Source organism: Peromyscus californicus, unplaced genomic scaffold (assembly GCF_007827085.1).
Source record: "Peromyscus californicus insignis strain IS unplaced genomic scaffold, ASM782708v3 Scaffold_12__1_contigs__length_115047231, whole genome shotgun sequence".
Classification (NCBI taxonomy): Eukaryota; Metazoa; Chordata; class Mammalia; order Rodentia; family Cricetidae; genus Peromyscus; species Peromyscus californicus.
Genome location: NW_026294413.1, coordinates 114,652,264 through 114,673,969, shown reverse-complemented (window position 1 = coordinate 114,673,969; position 21,706 = coordinate 114,652,264). Strand labels below are relative to the sequence as shown.

At 42.8% G+C, this 21,706-nt stretch overlaps 1 protein-coding gene across 5 annotated transcripts in view; it reads left to right on the top strand.

Annotated features, from left to right (window-relative positions):
* Positions 1-21,706, top strand: part of Flnb (filamin B) — a 152,597-nt gene that overhangs the window by 80,152 nt on the left and 50,739 nt on the right. For all 5 annotated transcript variants that reach the window (XM_052734196.1, XM_052734195.1, XM_052734194.1 and 2 more), the window contains 14 exons: positions 369-446; positions 1,947-2,109; positions 2,680-2,877; positions 6,220-6,357; positions 7,980-8,106; positions 9,726-9,862; positions 11,117-11,310; positions 11,949-12,062; positions 12,766-12,909; positions 13,157-13,280; positions 13,584-13,744; positions 14,687-14,777; positions 14,997-15,166; positions 20,866-20,983. In XM_052734196.1, the coding sequence (XP_052590156.1) occupies positions 369-446; positions 1,947-2,109; positions 2,680-2,877; positions 6,220-6,357; positions 7,980-8,106; positions 9,726-9,862; positions 11,117-11,310; positions 11,949-12,062; positions 12,766-12,909; positions 13,157-13,280; positions 13,584-13,744; positions 14,687-14,777; positions 14,997-15,166; positions 20,866-20,983 (1,957 nt within the window). The remainder of the gene's footprint in view (positions 1-368; positions 447-1,946; positions 2,110-2,679; positions 2,878-6,219; positions 6,358-7,979; positions 8,107-9,725; positions 9,863-11,116; positions 11,311-11,948; positions 12,063-12,765; positions 12,910-13,156; positions 13,281-13,583; positions 13,745-14,686; positions 14,778-14,996; positions 15,167-20,865; positions 20,984-21,706) is intronic.

Here is a 21,706-nt window from a genome sequence, read left to right as displayed (position 1 = left end):
GCCCAGGGCCCAAGCATATTATTTTCTTAGGTCTAGATCTCACTCCTATCACAGCACAATCTGAACTTCTAAATACACCAATATATTGTCTGGCTTCCCCTCCGGAGCAGGGTCTCTGCCCAACTTATTCACTGTTTTGCTTTTGGTTCATAAGACTGGGTCTGGCATCTCCTACTCTTGTAATAATCACCGAACTAATAAGTGATCAAGGGAATCTGCTTTGTGTTTTCTCGACAGTCCCTAGAGAGAGTCCTAGCTTCTGTTGCTGCCTCATTGCTGATACCTCTTGTGGGACAGAAATGGCCCCACAACACATAACTTACTCATACCTTGCACCTTCTCTAACTGATAATCATCTTCTTTTCTAGGCACATGTGACCCCCGACAGTGACAAGAACAAGACATACTCTGTGGAGTATCTGCCCAAGGTCACTGGGCTGCACAAAGTAAGATAAGGCATCATGGCCATAGCATGGTCTGGTCTTTAGGCTTGTATTGTTATATGTTAAAGAAAGAGATTTTAGGAAGTGGAATGGTCTTATTGGCAGCTGTTTTTACAACACTGGGTACAGAATGCAGGATCTCTCACATGCTAGGCAAAAGCCATAAGAATGACTTAGATTAGCTTCTAGTTATTAGATTATTCATGTTCATTTGGGAACAAAGGTAGAATCCCTATGGATCAGACTTGGTATTAGCTAGTATATCTCTTTTTAAATTACTCAGTCAAGTTATTTGTAATAATCTGATTTTTCCTTCCTAATTCCAATGTGGGTACCTAAAAATTGAAGCTGCCTGTCTGGAATATAGATACCTTAGTGACTAAACTGAATGCTTCCTTACTCATCCCCCTTTAAGATTGGCTAGAGAGTATACTGGTCTTAAGCCCTGAGGACACACAAGCTCAGCTCAGCAGCAGCAGCAGCAAAGAATACACTCAGCATCTGAGGAATGCCAGGGATCCAGCTCTCAGACCTTTCACCTCAGCATCCTATCAAGCTATGTTTGAGACCAGCTCTGGGATGGTTCCATAGGGCAAGAGCTAAAAGAGCCTGGGCTACAGCAAGTGGGTAGCCTAGGAATGTGTCTTTATTGGAAGAAAGCCCTCGGCACACAAAGCCAGCTCCTACATCATGCTCAGACTTTAAAATGGGCTCTACTTTCTGCCTTGAGCTTTTGTGAATTCACCAGGACTCTTCTTACTTCAGAACAGCATGAATCTAGGAAAACTAAATCTCAAGAGGGGACATTTATGATCTAATTCATTCCAGCCAAGTATAGGTTTATAGGAAACCCAGTCCAATTCCCTTGAAATATTCCAGGATGAGACATTTTTGCTTATATTTTAGACAGAAGTCATTGTATTTTGCCTCAAACACATTTATCTGAGAATGATCTTAGCCCATGAAAAACCTGACTATATTTGAAATCTTGGGATGATGCCCTTTATTCTGAGAATGCAGTACCTCTGTCTGTACTGATAAAGCAACCTCATGCTTGATATCTAAGTGTAAGTGGTTATTCATTTCCTGTTAGAAAGGCTGAGTGCCCTGTGAGATGTGCTGAGGTAGCGGTAGTACAGAACTTGTGGGAATAGCCAAACCAATGACTGATCTAACTTGAGGCCCACACCACGAGAGGGAATCCATGCCTGACCCTGCCTGGATGGCCAGGAACCAGAGACTTGACAATCCAGAGACTCAGGATAGAACCAAACACAACCAGAAAAAAATAAAATAAAAGACCAAGTGTATCTGATATCATGGGCATAACCATTTGCCTGATAGGTCCAGGAGGTAAAATCCCTGATTTTAGGGCTCTTGCTTCCAGCCATCTTTGGGTATACAATCCTGAGAAAGGTGAAAGAAAATTAGATGGAAGCACGAAGTTGGATGGTGCTCTTGCTAGACTGGAAGAAGCTGTTATATCTCTCTTGTTACTTGTAGGTCATAGTCCTCTTTGCAGGACAGCACATCTCTAAGAGCCCTTTTGAAGTGAACGTTGACAAAGCCCAAGGAGACGCCAGCAAGGTCACTGCAAAAGGCCCAGGGCTGGAAGCTACAGGGAACATTGCTAATAAACCCACCTATTTTGACATCTACACAGCTGGTAATGTGCTTTGACCTTTGCATCTTCTTGATCTAAAACAGAATTCTCAGGAGAGCTTGGGGCACCCAGACTTTGATCTTTCAAATTGAACAACTTTTTCTCATGAGTTAGTTATATTTTTACATATCTTCACTCTTGACCCTGATTAATTATTTCTCAATTTCTGTACAAATTTTAGTCTGCACTAAATTTTACCATTCGTGCACTAGATCAAGTTTTTAAAAGACTAAGGGAAGTAGGCAGCACAAATGAGTAAAGTGGTTATTAATTTGTTAGCTTTCTTTTCTTTTAGTTTTTCTAGACAGAATTTCTCTGTGTAGCCCTGTCTGTCCCAGAACTCACTCTGTAGACCAGGCTGGCATTGAACTCAAAAAGATCCACCTGCCTCTGCCTCCTGAGTACTGGGATTAAAGGTATATGCCACCATCACTTGGAAGCTTTCTTTCAGTTAAGAAAAGGAAATAGAAAATGTGATAAAGAGATAGTTGGTACAGCCTTGCACTTTGCACTGGTTGGCAGCAAGCTTTTGAAAGGGGAAGATGTGCTCATGGAATCGTGGTTCTTTCACAGGAGCTGGTGTAGGTGACATTGGTGTTGAGATTGAGGATCCTCAGGGCAAGAACACTGTGGAGCTGCTGGTGGAAGACCGAGGAAATCAGGTGTATAGATGTGTTTACAAGCCAATACAACCTGGCCCCCATGTGGTCAAGGTCTCCTTTGCTGGAGATGCCATTCCCAAGAGTCCCTTTGGTGTGCAGGTTGGGGAAGGTAAGTACTGGCCAGCTATACCTGGCATAGAGACTGATAAACCTGGGCTCATTCCATCCTCTTCCTGCCAGAATCCCTTCAACAGGAAGTGGTACTTCAAGATATTAGTGCTAATACAAGTTGTGCTCCTCAGCTTTCCTCCCTGTGTCAAAACATCTAAAATGATCACGTTAATAGATGATAAAATTATTTGGTTTATGGCCATGATCACTTGGCCCAGTTTCTCTTCTATGGTGGTGGACACATGTGGCAAAGGAGCTGCTTACCGCATGGTAGCCAGGAAGACAAGAAAGAAATAGGAAGGGGCTAGAACCTCACCAATCTCTTACAGCAGTGGTTCTCAAACTTCCTAATACTACAACCCTTCCTCATGTTGTGACCCTCAACCATAAAATTATTTGATTGGTACTTTAAAACTGTAATTTTACTACTGTTAATAAATCGTAATGTAAATATCTGATATGCAAACCCCCAAGGGGTCTCAACCTACAGGTTGAGAACCACTGCTTTATAGAGTAAGTTTCCAATGATCGAACTTCCTTCCACTAGATCTCACCTTTTCAACACTTGTGCCATTAGGGAGTATTTTAAATCTAGTCTGTACCACAGATTGAGTATCCCTAATCTGAAAATTGGATTGCTTCAAGATCAATTTTTTTTTTTTTTGTGCACTGACATGATTTTCAAATACTTTTAGATTTTAGCTAGAACATTTAAGAATTTATTTTTTTAGATAAGGAAAGCTCAATTAACAAAGTCTGTGTAATTTTTTGTTTGTTTGTTTGTTTGTTTTTTCAAAATGGGGTTTCTCTGTGTAGCCCTGGCTGTCCTGGAACTCACTCTGTAGACTAGGCTGGCCTCCCTCAGCTACCTCTGCCTCCCAAGTACAGGGATTAAAGGCATGTGCCACCACCACCTGGCCCATGCATATATTTTTTAAAAGTATATCTGAAACAGGTGCTGGAGATAAGGCTCAGTGGTGAAGAGCTCTTCCTGTTCTTCCAGAGGGTTTGCATTCAATTCCCAGCATCCACACCAGTCAACTCTTAACTATCTATAACTCCAGCTCTAGGGGTTCTGATGCATTCTTCTGGCCTCCATGGGCACCTGAACATATATGGCAGACACTCACATAGACACATCAACACACACACACACACACACACACACACACACACACACACACACACACCTTTAAAACTTTATAGCAAAATCTTTTTGTTCCAATCATTTTGGATAAGGGATATGGAATCTGTGTGCAGAGATCCTGTATCCAGGATCAAGCTCGACAACAGCAGGTCCCCTATAGTCCAGGCACTTTTCTAGCTATTGGGCACTCAGCTCAACTGTTAACCCACACATCTGTGTATTTCAGGTGTGATTCCCACCTCCAGTTTGTAAGTGGAGTGACTGAGGCTTTGACAGTATAGATCTTAGTACTATAAAGCATCAGTAGAACCATAGTATCCATTGACCAGGCCTATAATCACTCTGCTAAGTTCCTCTACAACCAGCAGCGTATGCTGCCTCCTAATATTAGAGTCTCTCTCTCCCTCTGTTTCTTTGACTTGGTTGCTCTTTTTTGTTGTTACTATTGTTTTCCAACTATGCTACCTTTTCTAACCAGTACTTGCCTCTCCCTATTCTGTCCTCCACCTCTGCACCTGCAGACCTGGCTGCTTCTTCTGAATCCTGCCTCTGGGCCAGCCTGGACCCTGAAGCTGCTGGCTTCCTATTTGCAAGCTCTGGGCCAGAGGCTCTTGCTTTGGTAAGGGCTGGTTGAATGGGGTATTTTTTTTTTTACCAGTTCTTCATGCTGCTTGCACATCTCAGGGGAGTCTGTATTGTGTGTAGCTTCAGGAAGTTCCTGTGCAGGTGTTAGTGATTACAGCTTGTATAGCCAGATCCCAGCCTGAACAAGGTGCTGAGGGTGACAGTAGATCTAGTATGTTCCTCAAACTCTTCAATTGAGTCCGCTGAGTTTGTAGGAACTGAGCTGTTAGCATTTTGATGTTGACCCTGTTGTACATGTTCAATATTTCAGAGAGAGAGAGAGAGAGAGAGAGAGAGAGAGAGAGAGAGAGAGAGATGAAAACACATTTAAACCCCCTCCCAAAAAAAATTCCTGTCATCTTGTGACTTATTCCTCATGTGACCAACTTTTCACCCTTTGACAAAGAAAAATCAACCCTCTCCCTGGATTTTTTATAATCAAAATTCCTTTGACATCAGCAAAGAGATGATTTGAGACAGCTTTCCTCATTATAATGTTTCCTAATCTATCATTCATGGACTGCCTCATTCATTTCTGGCACAGTAAGTTTTTTATTTTTGTTTTTGTTTTCCTTCGTCGTTTACATGATCTCTAACTACAAGGATGTCTGTGTGCCTCTCTGGCAAGCAATGGTTTGCCATATAACCAAGAGGAAGGATGTATCTAGTGGAAACTACCTTCCTTCCACTTTAGGAGTGTGTATAAAGGGCTGTCAAATGTGCAGTGTGAGATTTGGAGAAGAAAAGCCAATTCATGGACAGTAGGACATTGTGCCCATCAACTTCCCATTTCCACTTAAGGAGGAAATTGCCTATGCTGGGCAAAGGATTCCTAGGAAGTATATATGTCTTTATAAACCTCCTCCCTGACTCCACATGGAAGAGTAGTTTCATGGCTCTCTCAAGTGAAGAATGTTAGCCATCACCATAGTCCTCAAGTTTAGTCCTAAAAGGTGTGGTTTTTAAAGGAGATCAGAAATCAAGTCAGGAATGGCATTTCTGCTGAGGCTTGCCTTACAGATGTCCAGTTTTGTCACAGCCATCTTTGACTGAGAGCACAGTTTCAGCTTTTTTGCCTGACTGTTCACATGCAAGACAACAGCCATATCCATATCTTCAGAGATAGCTGACCCAGGCTTTGGAACCCGGACATATTTCAAGCACTGCATTTTCCAAGTAGAATTTAAAAAGTTTAGTCTTCCCTGTTACTGGGCCCGTGAGTATGGCAGTGAGGTCTGGATAACATTCAACACTCAGTCTTAATGCCTCCCTGGTCATAAAAGGCTAAAAGCCAGTACCAGGAGCACAGTGTGGGTTCGCCCTGCTCTCCTGTTGATGTTGCCAAAATAACTTTTGCCAGCCCTGTGTGGTGAGGCTGGACAAAGTCATGCTGTGTCCTTCTTTGCTAGCTGGTATGCTTCCTGAGTGGGACCCCTGGTTTTGGGCAACTACCTGATGCTCTTTGTGCAAAGGAAACATTTTCTTGGCAGGTAGTCCCAAGTAACCTTAACTTTCTTGTCTTTTAACAAATATTAAAAAGTTGAACTGATGTTTGAACTATGCTTGCAGCCTGCAATCCAAATGCTTGCCGGGCCAGTGGCCGAGGCCTGCAGCCCAAAGGTGTCCGGATCCGGGAGACTGCAGACTTTAAGGTAGACACCAAAGCTGCTGGAAGCGGGGAGCTTGGTGTAACTGTGAAGGGCCCTAGTAAGTACTCTTTTCTTTCCCCATCTCAGATAAAATCTTAGCTAATTTTTAGCCCATGATTTATTGATTACATCTGTGGCCAGTCCTGATTGATATCTTCCAGAGAGCTATAACAAAGATTTGAGTCCTATCTGTACTCTTTGGAGAAGAGAGCAGTGATTGATTAGTAACATCTGCCCTGGATATGGGCAGATGCAACCAGTGGGTGGTTTGATAGCCTTACATTTTAAGACCTCTGGGGTAGAAAGCAATGCTGTAAGGGAATTGGAGAAATATTTGTTTTGGGGACAACAGCTCTCTCTCTCTCTCTCTTTCTCTCTCTCTCTCTCTCTCTCTCTCTCTCTCTCTCTCTCTCTCTCCTTTCTCTCTCTCCTTCTCTCTCTCTCTCTCTCTCTCTCTCTCTCTCTCTCTCTCTCTCCCTCTCCCTCTCCCTCTCCCTCCCCCCCCTTCTCTCTCTTTCTTTCTAATTGAAGAGACCTAGGTGTAAAGTGGAAGGTTCTTGCACAGAGTCACATGGCCTGTGATGTTCTGGAATCCAAGCACAGTGTTCAAAGCTTTTGATTTCTCCAGTCCAGGTTACATTTTTATAGACTATGAAATTATGTCAGTTACTATATTAGTATGATCAGTGCTTATAGGAGAATAAAATGCCCTAGGATGATTTTCTTTGTCGGTAAAAGCCATTGGCAGAGGGTATGTTTCCCCAGTACCCTGTTCTTTCTTTCTCCTTTAGTGACAGAGAGAGCAGGCATGGGGTCAGCACTCCTCTGTCTCACATCTTCTCAGAAGTCATAGTTGCAGGCGAAGCAACTGTGTTGTATAGTTGCAGCACTTCGTGGTTTTAGTTCTAAGGGTTGTAGAGTCCTGCGATTCCTGCATCATGGTTCCGCTTGTCCTCTGTGTCAGCATTAGTCCTGAGTCCAAAAAGTTCATATGTGGTCTCTGCACAAAGCATGGGAGAAGAATATGCCCCAAGGGCAGCCAGGGTTTTAGACTGCCCAGACCTAGAGCCAAGTAGCTCTGGGGCTGTCCATCCACCCATTCCCAGCCCCCCACACCCACTCAGGTTGTTGCAACAGGAACCAAAGAGGTGTTCTTTTCTGACCTTGGAGACTTTCTTGACTCAATGGCTTTTCTGGCCAAACCTCAACATAAAACAAATTTCTACTTGATGGCTAGATCTGAAATTCTGTATAGAACCTAAAACCCAACTTCTCATAGATCACCTGTAAGGACTTCCTTTGTTGGCCTTCTTTAGCAGGAAAAGATACATAGGTTCTTAGTCCAAGACAAGTAATCATAAAGATGACCTCCATTTCCAGTGTTTGTGGGGTAATGGGGTGGAGTTGTGGCTGGAAGACAGCTAGGGCTGATGGGAAATTCTGAGACATAGCAAAAAACCCAGCTGGTCCAGAAGCTCAGCCTCTGCTGAGAGCTTTTGAAGTGAGAGCTTCCCTCTTGGAAGCTGAGATGGCTCTGCTTTTAGTTTTGGAAACCTCTCCCAGGTTTTAGGGGGAATCTCACATTCAGAGTTGAATTTCTGTAGGTCACCTATGTTTTGTGGATAGTCTCCTTGTAAGCCTGTGGTTCTACTGCAAAGGCTGTGTGCTTTCTTTCCACAGAGGGCCTGGAGGAGCTTGTAAAGCAGAAGGGCTTTCTGGATGGGGTCTACTCATTTGAGTACTACCCCAGCACACCGGGGAAATACAGCATTGCAGTTACTTGGGGGGGACACCACATTCCAAAGAGGTGAGTCTAGGTTGGAGATGTGCCTTGTTTAGAGGTATGCTCAACCTGTGACAGGCTCACAGGAGTCTGCTGCTTCCCAGGCTGCCAGAGGGAAGAGAGATCTGCTTTGTTAAAAGCTTTCCACTCCACACACACCCCCGCCCCCACCCCCGTCCCCCGCCTCTCCCCTTTTCCAAGCAGCACAGACACTTGGCTTATTCTCAAAAGCAGCACAAAGTCACTGTGGTTTCAGCTGCCCTGCTTTAAATCAAATGCTGGTGGCTTGTGCCTGGTGGGAGGCAGGGAAACCAGAAAGAGCTGTAATAGAGAGCAAATGGACTGTGTCTATACAGCCTTGTATAAACCAAGGCTCTCTTTTTCAATGAATGCCTCTGTTCACGAGTGCCACAGGGGCACAGTATGCTATGGTTTACATTAAAACCATCTACATGAATGCCATCAGAGACAAAGCCCACCCCACCCCCAGCTTTGCCTGGGGCTATTGCCGTTTCCTTTCTATACCTGTGTGCTTTGCGCTCTCCTGAGGGCAGTTTAAACTTTGAATACATTTTGTCTTGAGAAATAATTGAACACTGTAGTAGTCCTCTTTTGTCCACAAAAGTTACCTTCTAAAACCATAAGTATATGACTGAAACCAACCCCAGACAGTGTCATGTGCTGGTGTTTTTTGTTTGTTTGACTTTTGCCTCTAGACATGCACACCCATGAAAAAGTTCAATTTATGAAATAGATGTAATGAGACTGAAACAATAATGATGAAGCAACAAAATGAAAGGTACATGAATATGGTTTTTATGAAAATATACCATTGCCAGGCAGTGGTGGCACACACCTTTAATCCCAGCACTCAGGAGACAGAGGCAGGCGGATCTCTGTGAGTTCGGGGCCAATCTTTTCTACAGAGCAAGTTCCAGGACAGCCAGGGCTACACAAAGAAACCCTGTCTCAAAAAAAAAATCAAAATTAAATAAATAAAAATAAAAAATACCATATTGTACTGGATTTACCCTTCTTCTGTTGTTAGATATAATGCCTATATGATTAGATAAAGTGAAAATAATAATGTAGGCATCATGGCAAAACACTGGGCCACTATTAATCTCAAAATGATACATATTACAGACCACATTTGAAACTTAAGAAAATAAAACCAAGGATAAGGGGAAGTCTTCTATAGGATTTTCAGTGTCTGAGCACAGCACACTTATTGTAAACTTCCCTTGCCAACATTAAAGCATATTTGATCACATATGAATGAGATAAAGCCTATTCAAACTAGTTTTTTGTCCTAGCATAGGTAGGAATAGAGAAATGTGGATAGTTTTAATCTTTAAGGCTTACACTCTCGGGGGCCCTGCATACCTATGTTCACTCGCTAATGAGCAAACTAGAGTAAGTGTGTTGCTTGAGTGACAGCCCAGTGCCCCCCAGCTCCTGAAGCAACCAAATTACATTATATTGTTGACATAACAATGGCTGTGGGGGTGACCAGTGTGGAGGAAAGGAGCTTGCCTAGAGTTTTAGCCTCCATGCAAAAGATCAGACAAGTGGAAAAAATTTTGTTAAGTCATCCCCTTTTATGCTCTTCTTCAATGCTTCTTCTGTTTCCTTCCTTCTAGCCCCTTTGAAGTTCAAGTTGGCCCTGAAGCAGGCATGCAGAAAGTCCGTGCATGGGGCCCTGGTCTCTATGGTGGCATTGTTGGTCGGTCAGCAGACTTTGTGGTGGAGTCCATTGGCTCTGAGGTTGGGACTCTGGGTAAGTGGAGGCAACTGCCCAGCCTCTTCTGTAAGGCTGAGAATAACACAGTACCTGGTGTTGGAGCTTCATGTGGCCTCCTGGCCTCCAGATTACCCAAAGCCTTTTGGATACTGTAGAATTCTAATTCTTATTTTCCTTATTTCCAGTTGCCCAATGCCTGTAATAATAGTGATTTACTTTACTCACTAGTTCCCTAAGGGGGACTGGTGGTGATGTGCTAAACAGTTCATAAAAAAATATTGTAGACAGATATTGGTGACTGACCCTTAAATAAATGACTTGGTTCATTTTGCTGAAATTTGAAAAATAAATACATTATTTGGAGCATAACAATATATTTTAAGTGCATGTCTGACAAAACACATGATCATTATGGATTAGAAGTCAACAAACTTTTTCTAGAAAGGGCCACATACCCAGTATTTTCACCTTATGTGCTACATGATCTCTGTCACAATTATGTGACTCTGCCATTGTGGCTTTAAAGCAGTCATTAAGAAGTACATATATGAGTAAGTATGCCTACATTCTTGTAAGACTCTTTATATAGGAATAGGCAGTGAGCTGTAGTTTACTGGCCCCTGTTTTAGGTACAGCAATATGCAAAAGAAGGAAAAATAAGAAATTACATTTAATTTCCACCAGTAGAAAGATTAATCATTTTGATATATACTTCTCGTCTAAGGTAGTAGTTAACTTTTAATCTCTTCTTGGGCTTTTTTCCTGTACACAGATGTATCTTTATATCTTTATGCCCCAGATGAATGGATGTAATGCCTTCATTTCCCGTGGCTTCTATGGGATTTTGTTGTATTTCAATCTGTTCTTGGGTTCTCAAGTTACTTCCAAGATCTTATTATATCAAAACTATGCTGAGTGCATAATCTCACTTCATTCATTCATGTAAAAGCTCAGAAATGGGTTTAGACAAATGAGTATTGGTTTAAAACTTTTGGCATATGTTACTATATATTCAATAAAAGGGTTTTTCTGATATGTACCCCTGTCCCAGGTGCATCTCCTTCCTACCTTTCCTCATGTTATCTGAAAATCTGAAATATCCAGTCTAACCCTTCCACCTCTAGTCAAGAGCCAGTGACCTTGGTTTTGTTGAAGAGGGACGTACTTAATTTCAATTTTCTGCTCATTACTTGCTTTCTAGGAGGCAGAGAGAAGGAGGTGGTAGTAGCATATAGAAAAGATAATTCTCACCATGTGTAACCAGGAAAGCCCTTTTATTCCATCCCCCAGGGTTTGCAATTGAAGGCCCTTCCCAAGCAAAGATAGAATATGATGATCAGAATGATGGATCATGTGATGTAAAATATTGGCCCAAGGAGCCTGGTGAATACGCTGTTCACATCATGTGTGATGATGAAGACATCAAGGACAGCCCATACATGGCTTTCATCCACCCTGCTACTGGAGACTACAACCCAGATCTAGTAAACACCCTCACCCTTCTTTTACCCCTTCTCCCCTATGGCAGAGAGGAATCTTAGGGTTAGATCTTCGGGCAAAAGTGGCCGTCTTAGAACTTGCAGGATGTTGGGAAAGTAATGAACCTCTCTGACTCTTGACACTTTCCTCTATAAACTAGGAATGAGAGTGTCTACTCCCAGAGCTTTTGGGATATTTCAAGGATATGCCTGTCAAGTGGAAGAGGCTCCTCTTGCCACTTATAGCTGTTGGCCACCTATCCATAGAGTACCATCAGTGAGCTAACTTGTGGCACTCTTGGGCCCATGCTTAGTTCTTTGCTCTGTTGTGGCTTCAGCCTTCAGTGCTTCCTCAAAGTGGGAACCGTGAAGCCAGCCACAGCTAAAGATCTGCCCCAGATACAAAAGTTCTTTCTATCCATTCAGAGCAAGGCAGAGAGTGTGGGTTAGTTTGGATTTTGTTTTAGAGTATTTTCTCCTTCATGAACAGCTACTAGTGGTATTTATTTTTAAGTTACAGCCTACTTTGGCATTTTACTTCCTATAGCAATCCTTAACTAAGCACCAGGCATTTTGTGCACCCTCCCCTCCATCCCATTCTTTGACACAGGGGGGAAAAAAACATTATTTGGTTTTTGCCTCAGGTCCAAGCATATGGGCCTGGTTTAGAGAAATCTGGTTGCATTGTCAATAACCCAGCCGAGTTCATTGTGGATCCTAAGGATGCTGGAAAAGCTCCCTTAAAGATACTGGCTCAGGTAAGTTTCCAGGGCCACTTGCACTTGTCAGGTGGGAGGTGTAATGTCAAGTTGCTCGGTGCATCTGGTCCTTGGCTTTCTTATCCACACACGGAGTAATAATAGTGTCCCACAGTACAGTGTGAGGACTTTGTGGAACTAACATAACGTGGGATACTTTTTATATTTGTGATTCATGCTCTATAGAAAGAAGGTTGTTTGTTTCAGATTTCTCGGTAATGTCTTTCAGTTTGGCTGAGTCTACTTAATTCCTAATAGAGTTGTGAACAAAATTCAGATTATGTTTATCTGATTTGGTTAAAATTAGCCAAAGGACTTAAACTCAGGAATTGAAATTACATGCTAAGTGGCACTGGCTTTAGACAGGGGAGAAGACAGCATTTACTCTTAGTAATTACAAGTAAATAAATGGAATTGGGCACAGCAACATATACCTGATTCCTAGTAATTGGGAGGTCCAAGGTTGGCCATAAAGATCATCATGAGTAAGCTAGTGAGACCTGTCTCATTTGGGGGTAATTGATTTTGTTTGTTGTTACCTATAGCCTGTGTATTGGGAGTATATAGCATGTTGTAATTGCTGGATGACTTACTAAGATAAGTTGATGGTATTTTGGCCATCCCTAGAAGCCACAGTAGTCCTTTTTTGGTGGAGACATTGTGAGGACCACTTTTGTTCAAGCTCTGCCTGGCTCTTTTGCAGGACGGGGAAGGCCAGCCCATTGACATCCAGATGAAGAGTCGGATGGATGGCACATATGCCTGCTCCTATACCCCAGTTAAAGCCATCAAGCACACCATAGCTGTGGTCTGGGGAGGTGTGAACATACCACACAGCCCATACAGGGTAAGTTGCGGACCATCTTAAATGTATGAAATAAACCTGGCTGTACATTGAGTCTGGGCATTGTGTATACAGATGGCCAAGGCAGATGTATGAAAGGAACCCATCCTGGATAGACCTTGAAAAGAGACTTGGGCTGAAGGCAAATTACTCTAGACTGACAAAACGACCCTTTCTACTCTTATGCTGGACCTAAGGGAAGGAATATTTTTTGATATAGATTTATTTTCTATGTTCATGTCTTTTCTAGGTCAACATTGGGCAAGGTAGCCATCCCCAGAAGGTCAAGGTGTTTGGACCAGGTGTGGAGAGAAGTGGTCTGAAGGCAAATGAGCCTACTCACTTCACAGTGGATTGTACAGAGGCTGGGGAAGGTGAGATTAGGCTTCATCCATCCCAGTCATTATCACTCCTTGAGAAGAACATCCTTATAACATTTGGAGGGCAGTGAGCTTTGAACTAGAAAGTAGCTCATTTTAGTAGGCGATTGTTTATCCATGAGCTATGTTGTTTTCTTGGTAATATCTTAGCTAGTGCTGTGAATCTTTTTCCAAAACTCTGATTTACTACCTTCCCTTTCTTGAGTTGCTCTTGTGGGGTGTTATCCTGAGTTGGAAATGATTGTATAGGACATGCTGCTGTTTGTAAACTGGTACTCATAAGCCTGTCTGTTCTAGGTGATGTCAGTGTTGGCATTAAGTGTGATGCCCGAGTGTTAAGTGAAGATGAGGAAGATGTGGATTTTGACATTATTCACAATGCCAATGATACTTTTACAGTCAAATACGTGCCTCCTGCTGCTGGGAGATACACTATCAAGGTTCTCTTTGCATCTCAGGTATGTGTTAGAGCCTAAGAGCACAGAGAAGAGTGAGCCTGTGCTTTCAGGCCACCTGTGTGCATATCTGCTTTTTTGAGTTTTGTTGTTTTGTTTAGCAACTGAGAAAGGTGCTTTGAGAACTATGTTTAGTTTCTCTATTTCCTTAAAACCAAAAAGGGGGTGAGGGGAAGCTAAGCTAAATTCTCACCTTTTTCTCTGTCAGAGGTGAGGCATATATTCAGTGGTTAAAAGTAGGACTCTAAACAGGAACTGACTTATTAAAACATTCACTAACCTTTTGATTGCAAAGTTAGGCAACATCTAGATATACTTCACTTTGACCTCCTTGCAGTAATAACTCTGATCTCTGCCCTTCAACTTTTATAGCAAAAGCTTTTGAAGCATTGGGTGTGTGATAATGGTAGTCCTGTAAGGAGCACTCTGAAATGAGGCATTTTGAAATTCTGATGATCAAAATTAACTATATAAAAATTAGTAAGCTTAGGAGAACAATCTGTGCCTCAAGTTAATGATCTTAAGTTGACATGATATAATTAATTTATTCTACTTTTATTCTGACAGTCTGTAAATTCTTTTTGAAGAATTATAGTCCTCTGTTTCTGATTACTTCCCTAAAGCCCTCACTCCTCAGCCCATAGCCATCCCTGGAGGACATTTCCTACCTCCTAACCCTGTATATTTTGGCTTTTACTTTATTCTGAGTAGTATTTTTTTTTATCCTTAGCCCCCAAACATCTGGTGTTAAAGACACAAGGGTGTTTGTGCTATCAGGGTTCCAGATGTGCACCTGTGTGTGCAGACTTCACCTACAATAATAGAAGTTTCTCACCTCTTGCTAAAGTGGGCATTAGGGCAACCTTTGTTCATTGTGTTGGGGCAGAAGGTTAAGCTCTGAAGGTTCTCTAGGGACCTACCTTCTCAGACATGTCTTTGCTTCAGGAAATCCCTGCCAGCCCTTTCAGAGTCAAAGTTGACCCTTCCCACGACGCCAGCAAAGTGAAGGCAGAAGGCCCAGGGTTGAGTAAAGCAGGTAAGATTGTGATGGGTAAGGCCACCTTGATCTTTCTGCAGCCACTGCACTGTCTAGACCTTAGAGGGACTTATCTCCACTGAAAGGCTCTGATGTGGCAGGAACAGTAGTATGTCACTGGCTGCTGCTGTGGAGTGGTGCTGTTGAACCTGTCAGACTGGTTCTAAAAGTGAAACCTCTCCAGTCAAACCTATCTCCCCACTTTGTGTGTCCTTCCAGGTGTGGAAAATGGGAAGCCAACTCACTTCACTGTTTATACTAAGGGGGCTGGAAAAGCCCCGCTCAATGTGCAGTTCAGCAGCCTCCTTCCTACTGATGCAGTGAAGGACTTGGATATCATCGATAATTACGACTACTCACATACTGTTAAATATACCCCAACCCAGCAGGTAAGGGTCCTGCTTGTCTCTTGCTTTTCTGGCTAGGCGCTTCCTCAGTGCTGTGCTGTGGATAGCATGCGAATAATAGTGCATGTGGAGATGCCGCAGTGTGTACTCTCATCTTCACTGGGAGCCCTGGAGGAAAAAAAGCCTGAGGGTGCTATGGGCTTCCCAGAGAAGTACAAAGGCAGCCCCATATCTCTACCTCAGTTTTGGGTTTTATCAGAGAAACACTGCGTTCTTGTATATAGAACCTACCAGATCTACCTTCTAACACACTCCACCCCACCCCCACCCCATTACACTGACTCCCAATCTTATTAATTATAGAAAAAGCTCCCTCACCTGCGTTTTTCCTCATGGGCTGTTTCACATAGTTTGCCTTTTTAATGAGGTGTTTTAGAGGGATCTTTTCTCAATGAGCCCATTCAGTTTTAATCCCTAAGGCCCAAAGCCCGCTGTTTAGGGCAGCAAATTGCTCCCTATTAAAAAATGCAGGAATTCTGAGGAATCTTGCTGTCTAGGCAGATTTATTTGTTATTTTATGCAATAAGGGTCTAAAAACAACCCTTCCATACAAGTTTATGTCTGTCTAATTTTTAAATTCATTCTTTTCATAGCAAAAGTGTATGCTACTGTACTGAAGTGTACACTTGAGAAGTTTACATTGCATTCATGGTATCATGCAGACATCTCCTCCGTCCATCCCCACATTCCTTATTTTGCAAAACTGGAATTCTGAACCCATTACATTTGTTTAAAATTATGTTTTGCTTTATGTTCGCACCTCCAGAGTCTGGATGGCAGGTATCCTGGCAAGAAAGTCTGGATTTTAATACTCATGCTAGGTGTTATAAACAGTCATTCTAAGTTTCTAAGATGCCTTCATTCCGGGAGGGAGGGAGGGAGCCCCTTTGTGAACAAGTCATTTACAGGACAAGATTTTACAGTCTTCAGAAACACTGCTCAAGCATTTCTCTGCCTGGGCCCTCTCAGCAAGGAGCTACCAAGAGTCAAGTGGGGAAGAGCAAGGATACAAAAAGGAAGGGATGTGCATAGCTAGTCTTCTTGCTTTGGGATTACATATCCTTGGAGATAATATCTTTTCTTTGGAACTTCCCTGACAATGGGAAGAATTCTCTAGGATAAGATCCGAGTACCACATTATAGAAATGTGGTCTCTTACCTCCAAATTTTCTTCTTCATGTACTTTTAAGAAGTCCCACTGAGAGGTTTCTTATTATTAATAGTAAAATGAACACGTTTGTAGATAGCATGTCCTTTTTCCTGGTTGGGACACTCAGTGATTATTAGCAGGCAGTTCTTTCTCATGGATGGTTCTAAGGACTGGTGGGACCTTAGGCTGGGAGCTTGACAAAATCATTGCTGCAAGTTCTCTGCACTCCTTGGAAGAAGTACCAAAAAGTCATGGTCATGATCACAAGGTCATAGGTGCTTTTCTGAACATTTTATTACTTAGCTTCATCTTCTATCCATCTACTATATTTTTTTGTCTTTTGGATGAGGCTTTAAATTACAAATACCAGGATGAAAGTCAGGGTTTGGCTTGAACCCACTAAAAGCAAAGTAGAATCCCTTGCCCTGTGTGTACCCAGCTGCGTGTCAGGAGCCCAGTTCCAGTTTTGTCAAGTTTGAAGTGATGCTAGAGTAGGAAGTACTTTAGAATGCTCCTGAGGTCAAGTTCATCTGGTTCTTTAGTAGCCCCAGCTTTGAGAGCTGTTAGCATGCTAAGAGGCCTCTCAGGGCTGTGCTATGTCTAAAGAACCTGTTGGAGTCTTGATATTAATGTTTCCTGCTTTAGACATTTTTGTGGAGTCCTTCTCGTAGGCTGTTTAGAGCAAGCTTCACAGTCATTCTGTTTCCCTATGGCAAAGAAAACAGGTGATGTGTCTCCTCCAGAACTGTGAGCTATCCAAGTGTCTTAGTTACTGTTTTATTGTTGTGAAAAGACACCATCACCTAGGCAACTCACAGAAGTCATTTAATTGGGGGCTTGCTTACAGTTTCAGAGGGTTAATCCGTGATCATCATGGTTGGGAACATAGCTCAGGCAGACAGGCAGGCATGGCACGGGAGTAGCAGCTGAGAGCTTACATTCTGATCCACAGGCAGCAGGCATAGAGAAGGTTGAGACTGGCCTGGCATGGACTTTTAGAACTTCCAAGCCCACCCCCAGTGACATAACCTCCTCCAACAAGTCCATACCTCCTAATCCTTCCTAAATAGTCCACCAACTAGGGATCAAGCATTCAAATACATGAACCTTTGAAAACTATTCTCATGCAAACCACCATACTAAGGTCCTTCATGTATCTTCCCATCCCCAGGCCAAAGGAGTAGACCTGGTACTATTAAGTGTTCTTTATTGATTAGGACGTAAATGAGGGAGTAAATGATGGGGTGCCTATATTTACAAGCTAGGTTGGCCTAGGAACATTATAATTTGGCAGAAAAATTGAGATGCACAGCCTATGTCTCATTCTTGGGAGGAGCCCAAAGCACCCCAGAAGTGTACCAGAATGGGTGAAGGAAAATGTACCTGTAGGCTGTGCTGTGGGGTGAGGTTAAGAGTCCTGGGCCCTTCAGCGAGCTTTCCCCTGTATGGAGAAAGGGGCATGCTTTGGAAGCTCATGCCCACAGGCATGCCTTCTTATGATGAATTTTTGAAACTACCAGGCAGCTGTCAATATACATGTAGAGGCATAGGTACATCCAGGACTGGATTTTGTACTTCGTCCTCAAAATGTAGACCATGCTTCTGAGGAGCTAAAGTCCTGTGTGTCTGAGGAACCCAGACCTCGACTGCTGGCTTCTGTTCCATGTTAGTCTATGAATGACAGTTCATAGGTACTTGCCTGCAGTGGACAAATGATGTGAATGGTTGGATGTGTCTCTTATGATATAGTGGTCAGAGCAGGTTTTGCCTTCAAGGAGTGAGCATGATAAGTGGGGCCTCAGGATTCTCCCAGAGGTCAGAAAAGGGCTGTATTTCACAGAGAGCCCTGGTCTTGACAAAGACATTGTTTGTCTGCAGTCTCATAGTCTCAAGTGGCTTAGACTTCTCAACCCAGACCTCCTGCTATGCTGTGTCATAAGCCCCTAGGTTTAAGTAGTGGTAGCGGTGATGATGTCTCTCAGGAGACTGAAGAGGAGGAGCCTGTAGAAGGCTCCTTTGGTCCATCTTGTGAGCTGTCATGTCAGTGCCTAGCTACTGTGGGATATTTTGGTTTGTTTTGTTGTTTCATTTGTTTGTTTGTTTTTGCAGAATAAAAGTCAGGTCTCAGAAGCATATAGGGAGAAACAGAAAACTATTTTGCAGGCAGCTACATCTTGGTGCAATACCCAGGTGGTCACTGCCTTAGACAGTCCTGTGTGGGAAAAGTACAGTTTGTTCTTAGCTTGGCTAAGAAGAAACTGAAAATGCTTACAAATTGGAAGTGTACGTCTCCAAGGGTACCCACACCTACTCCTACCCCTTAAGGTTGTTTAAGGCAGAGTCCATTCCTTTCTGAGTTTTGTGTTATGTTTTTGAGTGGAAATGAAGCACACTTTCTGTTATGAGCTGGGCGGGCTTAATGGGAAGGGGACTTTTCTTTTGCTCTAGCACTTCAGGGAAGTGGCCAGAAAACATATTGGGGAGCTGAGAGCTCTATTACTAAGATCTCTAGTTAGCCTGAGGCCTAGCCCCCAAAGGGTTAGAGGCTAGTGGGAAATGGAGGCCCAGGAGAGCTGACAGTGTTGGGAATATTGCAGTGGCTGCAGTAACAAATCAGTGTTTCTTTAAGCACTAGAGGAGACCTTTCTTCTCCCTTGGCTGGCTCCCAGCTCTGTTGAACTTGACCTATGCACATTTTACCATGAAATGTTAGACCCTTGATTTTGTGCATAGTATTAAAACTCCTGGAAAAATCAGTGATTCCCCCTTCATTGATGCAGCCATTCCTCCTCCCCTTGGCTCTCTTCCCTTCTTTAGTTCCAAAAGGAATGTGAGAAAATATACATCAAGCCAAAAGCTACACCCTTTTAACATTTGATTGGTGACGGCTTTTAGTAGGGCCTGTGTGCCAGAGAGCCTGCTGGATTGTCTGTGGACTCCTCTCACTCTTCCACAGACTTGGTTATTCCTGTACATAGAGGCAAGGATGACATGGATCTAATGAGATTGCAATGGACTTTTGTGGAGCTGGGAGGGGGAGGATGCAGCTGAATGTGGAGAGAGAAAGCCAGCAGTGAGTTGGCTCAGGACCTGTGGACAGACAACAAAAACCACATGGTTGTGTTATGTGTGCCTCTGCAGCCACCAGGGCTTCACAAGGGAACCTGCCAATCTTCTAGTACAGTGTGCCTTCACACAGCTTTTCTTTCCTTCACTAGAATTAGTGTCTGTGTGCTGATCTAAGAATACTCTTGTGTGTGCCCCAGTGTCCTGAAACAGATTGCCCAGACATTGAAGGAACTGGTTCTGTTGGTTTAGAGGCTCGAGGCCCAGTGGCTGTACATGGCTGGGGTTGGCTTGTGTCATGGTTCGAGGTGCTGTGACAAAGCAAAGAAGTAGAAGTTTGGTGCCTGGTAATTTACGAGCATGCAGTTTACTAAGTGTGTGTGATAGGGGCATGTTCCATTACCCTTCTGAACAAGGAAGGTCTTCTTGAAAAGTGGAAGATGGCAGTAAGAACTACTCCTTAGGACTGTTCTATGATTTATTTTTCTTTCTTTCTTTTTGGTTTTTTTTTTTTTTTTTTTTTTTTTTTTTGGTTTTTCGAGACAGGGTTTCTCTGTGTAGCTTTGCGCCTTTCCTGGGACTCGCTTGGTAGTCCAGGCTGGCCTCGAACTCACAGAGATCCGCCTGGCTCTGCCTCCCGAGTGCTGGGATTAAAGGCGTGCGCCACTACCGCCCGGCCTCTTTTTGGTTTTTTGAGACAGAGTTTCTCTGTGTAACAGTTCTTGCTGTCCTGAAACTCATTTTGTAGACCAGGCTGGCCTCAAACTCACAGAGATCCGCCTGCCTCTGCCTCCCAAATGCTGGGATTAAAGGTGTGCGCCACTACCACCTGGCTCTGTTTTATGATTTTTGAATTGAGGAAATACATGAAAGTATAGTGCAGGCCTGACATTAATCCCCAGCCCACTGTCTGAAACTAGCTACTTTTATTTTTTTTAATTGTTCTTGCCATGTGTTCCAAAACTTAGAGAAGTGTTTAAAGTGTTTTCTGAAGCCACTAACAGTCAAAGTGTGAGCTGGGCAGTGGTGGTGCACGCTTTAAATCCCAGCACTCGGGAGGCAGAGGCAGACAGATCTCTGTGAGTTCAAGACCATCCTGGGCTCCAGAGTGAGTTCCAGGGAAGGCACCAAAGCTACACAAAGAAACCCTGTCTCGAAAAACCAAAAAAAAAAAAAAAAAAAAAAAATAGTCAAAGTGTGACTATAGCTCAGTTGATAGAATGCTTGCCTGGCATACATGAAGCCATGGGTTTGATCCCCAGCATTGCATTAACTAGGTGTCATAGTACACACCTCTAATCCTGGAGGATCAAAAGTTAGAGGTTTCTCTGCTGCAAAGCAAGTTCAAAGCCAGCCTGGAATATATGAGACAAAGGAAAAATTGATTAAATTTGGTTAATGAAGTTTCTGGCGGGCAGTTTAGTGCATTTCTACCCAGAAGCATACTCCTTTCCTCTCATTCCAGGGCAACATGCAGGTTTTAGTGACATATGGTGGTGATCCCATTCCTAAAAGTCCTTTCACCGTGGGCGTTGCTGCTCCACTGGATCTGAGCAAGATAAAAATAAATGGACTAGAAAACAGTAAGTATCTAATAAGATCACTGATGACCTGAAACTGTGACTGCTATTATTAAACTTCCTTCAAAATAATTTTCAGAGAAATGAAATCTGCCTTAAAGAGACGTTGCAATGGACAGACTTAGGTTTGAATGAGAGCTGTGCTGTGAACCAGTTCTGTGACATGCATACCACTTATGCTTTTACCAGGCTTTCACATTTACACAGCAGGAATGGAGTATTTGGGGACACTTAGACTCGTGAAAGTATTGTAAAAATTAAATGAGGTAATAATGCAGAAGCTGTAATCAGCTCTCTGTAACTGGTGATGTTACCACAGTAAGTTTTCATTAAGAGAGAAACTAAAGAATGTTGCTTTTGGCTGAGAGTCACACTATGCCAACCATCTTGGGCATCTGATTTACATTAAGGTAATACATAGAAATCGGCTCCTTGGCACTTAGAAACCATAACCTTCCCTTTCCATCCTTCTCCTTTAGCTTGCTATGTATCTTACCTCATTTTATATTGTTATAAATACATTGTAACATCATTTTATTTATGTTAAAATTTAAAAGTTGGTTTTTGTTTGTTTTTGTGGTACTGAAGGTGCAGAGCCCAGGCAGGGATTTGTGCATGCTAGGCAAGCACTCTGCCATTGAGCTGTATTTCCAGCCTGTTAATGTTTATTATTATTATTATTATTATTATTACTATTACTATTATTATTATTATTATTATTATTAT